We start from the raw sequence: 10,151 nt of genomic DNA on the forward strand, positions 1-10,151 counted from the left end.
AACTGACTCATGATTGGTTTTCTGATCAACCTTCACAGACTGCATGTTGATTGTGTCTTATTGCTTTAAATATAATTTCAAAACCTTGTTGTCAATGTTTACAGAAGAACTAAGAAATGATAAAAGGCTCCATCAACACCTGCAATTCAACAGGAAGGAGGAGAGAAACGGATCAAAGTAAAAAAACAGTTATTTGCTAATATAAACAGAGCCAATGTTCCAGTACTGTACATTTAGTCAGACGTTTCTCATAAATCTAAATGTAGTGAAGTTGTTTTGTTATTTTATATTTGTCAACACTAAATTGCTCATAAAGTCAAACTATGTTAATTGTCTCTGCTTGTTGTCTTATCAGGTCAATCAACACGTAGAAAAAGATAATAAATTCAAATTTTTATTTCCCACCACCAGAGGGCGTTGTTGCTTTAGATTTATTCATCACCACGGCATTAAAACATTCAGTACAGCTAGTGATGCATTAAACATGATCAATATTAATTACAGCATAGAAGAGAAACATCCATCTGTCAAACTGTGAGGTTTAATTTTTTATTTATGTTTTTATTTATTTTCAGCTTTTGTTCCATCTTCAGATGTAGATTCAGATTCTGGTTGTTTCTATGTGAAAAAAATGTCCTGAACATCCCTTTACTCATCTGATGACTTTTACATGAATGGACCTGCTTTAAAATAATTCAGGTTTTTATTCATAGTTAATGTCTACAATTTATTTTATTTTATTAAGTATTAATAATAAGTAGTATTAGTAAGTACTCATTTTATTTGGTCCAAATAAAGCTGAACTTTTGTTCCTCTGCTGTTTCCTCATCAGAAACTGATCAGATGATTTCTGTTGGACCAGGAACTTTTAATATTTTTAAAAATAATGTTTAACCAGATATTTTATTTCAGAGAGGATCAAAAAGATTCTTTATTATGGACAAATCATCTGATCATAATATGGGAGGAAATAAAACCTTTAAAAAAACTGATGTTTATTGATGCATTATTGAATTAAAATGATTTAACAGCAGCTCTGCTCCTTTAATAATTCTCCCTCTGACTGAAAACAGAAACCAGTTGTTCTGGTTGCATCCAGTGTTTCCACCTCTGTGGATATTTTACTGTTTTCTATCAACCGTCTGAAAATATTAACAGGAAGAGATGAAGGTTTCAGTCACTGCACTGTAAAACATTTATGAGTTAAAACAAAACAGTTTTCTTGTTGATTTTAGTTGCTTTTTATGGCAGCAGGTTTTATATTTAAGTTAAACCACCTTCAAATGTTTTACAGTGCAGTCATAGTCATAGTTTATTTCATCTTAACAGAAAACGTTTACAGCAGCTTTTCTTCCAACACCAATAAAGAAATAAAACCCAAATATGAAATCCCTTCATGTTCTGGGTGAAATCTGATCTGCAATGATGTCACTGAATATGATTTTAACATGAGGCTTTATTGTAAGTACATTTTTAATTCTGTTTATGAAAGCAGTAAACTTTCCATGTGTTTGATCTGCTTCCTGTTGGTTCAGTTTGAGGCCTGCAGCTTTTCTGTGAAGGAAAACTTTGTTTCTGCAGGAATGAGGAAGAAACATGTCAGTAACACCCAGAGCAGGAATTTTACTGGAACATCTGCAGTCGAACTTCAGCAGAGGAGCAGAAACAGTCAGAGAAGAAGGAGAGGGTTTTATTTAACTAGACTTAGATTTTAAGAAGCTTTAACAGTTCAGATATGAGTTTTTAACTTTACTTTATTCCTGAGGTTAAAGTCAAACATCAACAGGTGAGTCAAGAAAAACATGTTCTCAAGTTCATTGAGAACAAAAGGCTTTTGAGATTATGATCTATTTTATTTCAGTTTATGTTTTAAGTCAAATGTGTCATTTCCTTTATTAAAATAGTTTCCAGAGTTATGAGTATCACTCCGACAGACGCAGCCCTAGAAAAACAACATAGAAGTTATCAGCTGCTACATTTTTAGTGATTTGTTCTTATTAGAAGTTTTCTTTGTTGTTTTTCTGGTTTAAATTTAGCTTTTTATGAAACATTTGTCTTTCTGGTTTTGAATGTTGTTTATCTGGAAGATTTTTCTTTTTATTACTTTCAGGTCATTTTAATTATTCATAACCAGAGGTTGGAGTTACATTTAGAAGCTTTTTGGGAAATAATTACTTGTTATGAAAATGAAAATTAAATTCCTTTCAGTAAAACAATGTTTTTAAGTAAAATGATTTAAATACATGCCATCAATTTTACGTAGCTTCATGTTTCAGATTCTAAAACATTAAGCAATATTAATGTTTTGGATTGGCCTAGTTAAAGTCCTGACTTGAATGTGACAAGGAGTTAAAGATTAGGGTGATGGTGAGGAGGCCTTCCAAGCTCACAGAGCTGCAGCAAAAGGATTTCTGTTGATTATTGAGGTTATGAATAATTCTTGTGTTTTTACATAAAATGTTTATTGATTGTTTTTTGTACAACTGTCACCCCAACATCTGGTCATATTTTTTAAGTTTAAAAATTTTTTGTTGTTTGTTTTTTCCTTCTGATTTTTTTACTGTATGATAGGAAGTTGAGTTTGTGTTCGCGTCAGTCCAGGTTCTGTTCTGGTCGGTCTAGAGAAACACAGAGACATCATGGATGCTAAAGAACCTGGTGAGTTAAACCTCATAATCCTTAGATTGCTGTTTGATTAAAGGATAAATATGGATTAATGTTGATGTTGTTTATGTAGAAACATTTTGTTACTTTGGATTTATTAAGTCCATTAAAAGTGCCAATTTTGTATTATTTTGTAAATAATGACACGTTAATGGAATTTTTAAGGCAACTTTGCATTGAAGTGTCACGATTTACCAAATGACTTCAAGTCATTTGGTAAATCATTGTTATTTATGTCATTGTTATTTATGTCATTGTTATTTACTTCATGACAACTGTCAGAGATTCATAAAGATTTCTACATGTTCATTACAGATGTTGTCATGTTTATGACACTGTCATGTCAGTCTTATATACACTCTGTTAAATAAATGTTAGCATTATTTCTTGTCTCTAGTACTTTTTTGTTATTGTGTTGCAGTACTCTGTGTTCCTCAGTTTTTATTAGATGAATCTTGTTTTTGTTTTATTTCTGTTCAGTCCTTTTGCTGTTTCTTCTTACACCTATTATTATTTCAAGTTTATCATCTTTTTTGGTCAAGTTATTCTTTAGTTATTGTTGTTCTGTCACAGCTCCTGGTCTCTACAGGCTGTGCAGTCGCTCCCTCTGTTATGCAGACCAGCTGTAGGAGGACACTCAGCTGATTGGCTGCCTGAAGCCTGCTGAGTGACAATCTCATAGGACAAACAGGGTATCACCAAACCAATTAGATAACGAGGCCCAACAACACCCTATAAAAGACTCCTGAAGTAATCTCTTCAGTGGGTTAGCTGTAGAACAGGTTTTGTACAGCTGAACCCCACTGTTGGAGCTATTTATTATTCTTTATTTTCTTTATCATTTTGAATTTTGTTAGTTTGTTCTTAAATGTATATTTTTGTATTATTTACAGAACCTATTTGTAAGTTAATAATTGTTGATTTAATTTATCTTGTTTTTTATTATTTTTCTTATTTTTTTCTAAGTAAACAGGAAGTGAGGTGGGTTGGTCCACTTTCTATAAATGTAGGGGCCTGGTAAAGACCAGCAGGCATTTGGGTTAGGGGCCGATGGTTTTTACCAGTGCAAGGAGGTAGCAGAGAAAACAAAAGGAAGTTTGAACTCTGTAATTGTTTGTTTTGCAAAGATGTCAAAATAAATCATGAAGAACAAGTTACAAGTTGGATCCTGAACCTTCTTTGCCTGCGTTAAAATACTTGACCCCAGTGTCTCAGTGGCTTATTGGAACTTTGTTGGATGTTTGGTTTGACAAACAATCGCCACTACACCCACTTTTATTTGTTGCAGTACTTTGAAGATTGCTTTGAACAGCTTTTTAGTATTTTGTACTGCTGACCCCTTTTGCTCTGCTTAGCGGTTTGGATTTCCAGTTGGCCAACATATAAGCTTGTATTTGTGAAGTTTGATACTCTAAAATGTCTTTATTTGGGTGAGCGGGCAGGGGTCAGGGGGCTTCTTTTGAATTCAATTGGACTGATTAGTTCTAGTAACTTAATTGTTGACCCACTTTAGTATTTTGTTAGTCGAAGTTTGTTTGAGTGTTAACGTAAACAGTACTCTCTTGTTTGTGTAAGATTTTCTTCTGAATAAATCCCTTTAAACTCCACCTTTTTTCCTCTGGACAAACTTGTATGTGTTTCTCTAGACCTGGATTGTTACATTTGTAAAGAATACAGTTTAATGACTCAATTACAGTTTACAAAGCACTTACTAGTGAAACTCCAGGCAACCTCTCTGGTCTTCAACGTTACAAACCAACAGGGCCTTTAAAATTATATGATTCAAACCTGTGAACTATTCCAGGACTCAGAACTAAACAGGCTGAAGTAGCTTTCAGTTTTTATGCACCAGCAATCTGGAATAATCTTCATGTTCACTGCAGCAGTGTTCCCACTCTGAGCCCTTTTAAAATGGTTTAAAACTTCATTTTAAACCATTTTATTTTTTTTATTTTATTTGTAAATCTTTTAAATCTTAAAGTGCTGGGGGAGTTTTGTAACATATAAGTAACCAGCTAGAACCCAATATGCAGCCAAAACAAGCAATCAAATAGTCAAACGTTTATTTAGAAATAATGAGACGGTGTTGAAGAGGCTCCACTGAGTGTGGTCGCACTCGCAGGTCTGGAAAAACAGGTGAGAGGCTGGATAAAAAAACTCAGAGAAAACAAGAAGAGATTTACCAGGGATGGAGAATACAAAGGAGCCAAGAGTCCAGCCTTGGGGGGATACGGTGTGTAATATTTGAGCTCATCAGATCTGGAACAAACTCACTGAAAACCTGAGAGGTGCAGAAACTGTTGGTTCCTTAAAGCTAACAGAAAAACATTCATGTTTACTGCAACTTACCAATAACTGCTAAAGATAATTCCATAATTTGCTTTATATCTTGCTGTCTTAATCTATTTTATTTGATTATTTCTGCATTTTTACATTATATTATTTGATTTATTATGTTTTTTAATGCCTTTGGTGTTTTGAACTTGTATCTTTATTCTCATCTGAAGCATTTTGAATTGCTGTTTTTGAATGTTGCAACACAAAAAGGCCTGTCTTAATTTAAATGAAACTCAAAGTGATTTCAGTTTGATTTGGGTTTTCCAGCATATTGGACATATTCTCTATAAGATTATGTTTTAACATTTAATTTTTCTCTATGTTTTGTGGCAGATCCTTTTAGGATTGTACTACTTGGAGAAGGCACACACAAAAAGATTAGACTTGTTAAAAATGTGATTCAAGAAGAAAAGCTTGTCCTCCATATCCCATCTTCCCAATGTTACGTCTTCTGTGGAAAGCTGAGAGGAAAACCAGCAACAATGGTGACATCTCCTGACTTGTTCAGTCTGGCAAATGAGAACATGGAGAAGGTGGTGGAGAGCTGTAACAGTCACTGTTCTCCTAAACCAAATGTTCTGCTGCTGTTTGTGAATCCCTCAAATTTCAATAATAAACTCAGAAAAAAACTGGATTCCTTCTTGAAGCTGTTTGACGGAGTTACCCTCAAACACTCAGTGGTCATCCTGACACATGAGAGTAGACCGATACCCCAACTCATTGAAGACCTTATTACTGAGTGTGGAGGAAGATGCTATGAGATGTTTACAGCTCACCCTGGAGACCCTGGACAGTTAATGAGGAAGGTTGAAGATATTGTGAAGAAGAACCAAAAAGACACAAAGGGGAAAAGTTCCTCTGAAGGTAAGAATTAAAGTTTATACACAGCTAAATGATTAGCACGTGAACACATGAAGAAAAAATAAACACTACAAATTCTAACATAATCGTTTATACACTGTAGTAGATTCTAATTTTTTGACTCTTCTGATGATCAAACTTGTTGATTTAGAAAGAAGAAAATGTTTTTAAATCTTAAATTTTCACTGATCCATATTAATCACCTACTGACTGCAAATAAATGTTAAAAACTGATGGATTTAACTAAAAATTAAGTTTCAACACAACAAAAACAATTGCAGTACATTTACAGCTCAAAGTTTTTAATGCTTAATTATCATCCTAAAATTAATTATAATGTGCAAAGTGAAAAAAACAACATATATTCTCCTGCTGGGTTAATAAACTCTTTAGATAGAAAACATTTAAACATCACACCAGTTACCAGGAAACACATTTCTGTTTAAGTAATGAGCATCACTTAGAAAAAAAAAATTAAGATCATGGTTCATCTGCATCAATCTGCCGATCAGTAAATGGTGAAAAATAATGACTATCGGCCCCATATGGGTTTGCCCATGTAGGACCACAGCACATATGGGCCCTACAAGGGTCCGAAATGGGCAAACCCATATAGGACCCGTCTGGTCTGCCCTCCTTTCCCCCATATGGGGCCCACCTAGGCATGCTGGCGGGGTAAAGGTCACGTTTTCTGTGTTTCTAGTATTTCATGGTTTATGATCTAACCAGTGATCATGGAACTGGTGAACCAGCTGATTTAAATCCCAGTGAGACTAGTTATCGATCAGTGTAGTCAGTCTGTGTCTTTGCATAACACTGACAGTTCCCTACATTCTGACCACTGGTAGCAGCCAGTTGCTATAAGTCTAAATATGGAGGAGTTCATATTTAGACAATGTGAACTAATAAATCAATCAATAAAAAAAATTGTGATGTAAAAATTTGCATAAATTACACAAAACCTTGTATATTGTATCACCCAAACTCTGGGGGAATCTGTTCTGGTTTGGTAAAATGCTACTTTAACTTTTCAACATAAATCCAAAATGGAAATGTGGCACAAAGACATTTTTCATCATAAAAACCAGCATACCTACAGTGAAACATGGTGGTGGCAGCATCATACTCTCAAGTTGATTTTGAAGAAGGATTTAATTTATCACTATCACTGAGTCCAACCAAACATCTAAACCAACAAAAACTGAATCCCTCAGAATTATTAGTTTTACAATACAAGTTATCCAAGAAAAAATTGGTCAAGAGAATATAGGACAAAAGATGGATTTAGAGAAAACGGGGCTTGGGAATTATCACCCAGTAAAGATGCAACATACTGACTGATTTATACCAAAGGAGACTCAATGTTGAATTAGAACCAGCAAAGTTGAGTTGAGAAATATGGAAATGATTTATTAATAAGATAAACCAGAAACATAACAGTGACTTTATGACACACTTCCTTGTTCTGTTTAGAAAAATATTACAACTTAAGTTTTAAAGTTGATGTGATTTTAGTCCAATCAAATAATCATATTATTAAATGGTTCTCTGTGTATAGTTATTATTTTTGCTGTAATTTCTCAGATCGTCTCCGGATGGTTCTGATCGGGAAAACTGGCAGTGGGAAGAGCGCATCAGGGAACACCATCCTGGGAAGAAAAGTGTTTAAATCTGAAATATCTCCTCAGTCAGTAACTAAAACCTGTGAAAAAGCTGACTGTGATGTAGACGGTCGCCATGTTGTTGTTGTTGACACTCCTGGTCTGTTTGACAACAACTTGACCTCAGATCAGGTCAATGAAGAGTTAAAGAAATGTATCAGTCTGGTGGATCCAGGTCCTCATGTCTTCCTGCTGGTTCTACCGATCGGCAGATTCACTAAAGGAGACACAGAGACACTGAGACTGATTGAGGAGGTTTTGGGAGAAAATTACAAAAAGTTTACGGTTGTGCTTTTTACTAGAGGAGATACACTGGAAAATGATGAGATCTCCATTGAAGAATATACTGAAGATGAATGTGATGAAGCCTGTAAGGATCTGATTAAAGACTGTGGAGGAAGAATCCATGTGTTTAATAACTATGGAAAAAAGAATCGCTCACAAGTCACTGAGCTGATCGAAATGATCGACATCATGGTGGAGGAGAATGAAGGCAGCTGCTACAGCAGGGAGATGTTACCTCTGAAAACAAAATAAAATCTGGTTTCAAGCTTTTCTGTTTGTGCAGAAAAATTCGACCAATAAAGTTTATCCTGAATGTGATCAAAGCGTTAACATTAGGAGAGGAAACGACTGTAGAGAACAAAAGAGGCTCTGAGACCAAAGAAACTCTGAATCCCAGAATGCATCATGTTGACCCAATAAATTGTTCCTGAAAAATGAATATTATTGATGACCTATGATGTTCCTGCATCATATTTTCGTAGTTATGGGTTTTCACTTCTATTCTTGTTTGCTCTTTATTTTTAATCTTTACATGATTTATTTTCCTAAATTTTCAGCTTTACTTTGTAGTTCAGTTGAACTTTACTGACCTATTAGTTTAAAACAGAGAGCATCACTTTTATGTAAGATAAAACAAATCAAACTGTTAATATCCTCTTCTAACATTTGTCAAGACTTTTTCTTTCTGTAGTTTTATAAAAACAGCAGGTTCACATTCACAACTGCTGAGCAACGAATTCAAATTTCAGAATTTCTGAATGAGGATTCAGAATTTTAAAGATGAATTATTAAAGGATTTTTGTTAGTTGATGATCTTGGGTATTGTTGGTTTTTTGTTTCATTTTTTACAGCTTGCAGCATGAAATTAAACACAGAAATTTAAAACCTGGTACCGACTTTAAATCCACCATTGACTCTGAACTTTTGATCTTTACAACATAAACAGCAGAGATTTAAATTGTGGAATCAGGAATGTTTTGATTTTAGTTTCATAGTTTAATGTACTTGGTGTTTTGGTTTATTATTTGAAAAATAAAGTTCTTCTCTATATTAGTGTTTCTGTGTTTTGTATTTGTCTCTGATAATATGAAGAGTATTTATAGTTTTTACATCTCCCTAACAATAAGAAGTATTTTTAATAACAAAGTTTAGATAAATGTTTCTGCTTGGAAGCAAGAATAGAAAAAAAAATCAAACCAGACTCAGAGCTGCTGGTTTCTGTCAAACTGAAACAAAAACACAGAATGTTTGCATTTTATTTATCTGTACATGTGAAGAGAAATTGAGCCTGTTAAACAATTTTTTATGTTTTACTCAATCAAGTGTCAGACTTTCTTTATTGTTATAACCTTTCCAGTAAAGCAAAGTGAACAATAAATTAGCATTACTGCAAATGTATTTGCAAACCTAAAAGTTTGGAAGAAAACTTTTAGTTTGCCAATAACTGTGAAGCAGATTATCCTAAAATCTGATTATGATGCAGAACTTAATTTATTATCATCCTTTGTACAGCCAGACTGGAAACAAACAACAAACCATGAAGGATGAGGGACCACAGAGTCCAACCAGGAAGTTTAAAAGGGATTCTTGTGATATTTACAAAAAAGGTCAATATATATTTGAAAATCTTTATCTGTGCATGTTTTATAAATAATATTTTTCAAAAAACTGACTCATGCTTGGTTGTCTGATCATCCTTCACAGGCTGCATGTTGAATGTGCCTTATTGCTCTAAATGTCATTTCAAATCAAACATTGTTAATGTTTACAAAATATCTAAAAAATTACAAAACGGACCAAAAGGTCCCAATGTGAGGCATTAAACTAAAAAACATCTAATCGCTAATAGCTAATCAGGGCCTTTATCCCGGCACTGTCAGACGTTTGTCACATAGTAGAAATTTAAATATAATAAAGTTTATTTGTGATTTTGTATTTGTCAACACTAAAATGTCCATTTGGAAAACTGTGTTGACTGTCTTGTTGTCTTACCAACATGTAGAAAAAGACACAATAAATTCAAATACTCAGTTGGTTATTTTTCTTTTCTGTTTAATTTTATTTATAGCCACTGCAATAAAACATTCAGTTCAAGACATTAAACATGAGCAACATTAATTACACTTCAGAGCAGTAACACCCAACCTGTCAAACTATGATAGGTTTAACTTTTAATGTAGGATTTTAAAAATTTATTTTCAACACGAGGCTCCATCTTGTGAGATGATTTAGATTCTAGTTGCAATGTTGGAAAGTTTCTCCACAGAATCACTGTAAATATTAACCTTTCATGTGTTACTGAAATGTCTCATGAACACCTCCATGTACATCTGATGACTTTTA

General features: G+C 33.8%; 1 protein-coding gene across 1 annotated transcript; it reads left to right on the forward strand.

Annotated features, from left to right (window-relative positions):
• The first annotated feature begins 1,558 nt into the window (after positions 1-1,558).
• Positions 1,559-8,858, forward strand: LOC106913088 (GTPase IMAP family member 7-like). Its single transcript, XM_088008583.1, has 4 exons — positions 1,559-1,786; positions 2,572-2,658; positions 5,335-5,865; positions 7,447-8,858. The coding sequence occupies exons 2-4, from the start codon at positions 2,640-2,642 to the stop codon at positions 8,058-8,060; spliced, it is 1,164 nt and encodes a 387-aa protein (XP_087864709.1). The 5' UTR covers positions 1,559-1,786; positions 2,572-2,639; the 3' UTR covers positions 8,061-8,858.
• Positions 8,859-10,151: the final 1,293 nt, after the last annotated feature.

This window comes from Poecilia mexicana, unplaced genomic scaffold, assembly GCF_051168715.1.
Source record: "Poecilia mexicana isolate PSO_F unplaced genomic scaffold, ASM5116871v1 scaffold_9, whole genome shotgun sequence".
In the NCBI taxonomy this organism is placed as follows: domain Eukaryota; kingdom Metazoa; phylum Chordata; class Actinopteri; order Cyprinodontiformes; family Poeciliidae; genus Poecilia; species Poecilia mexicana.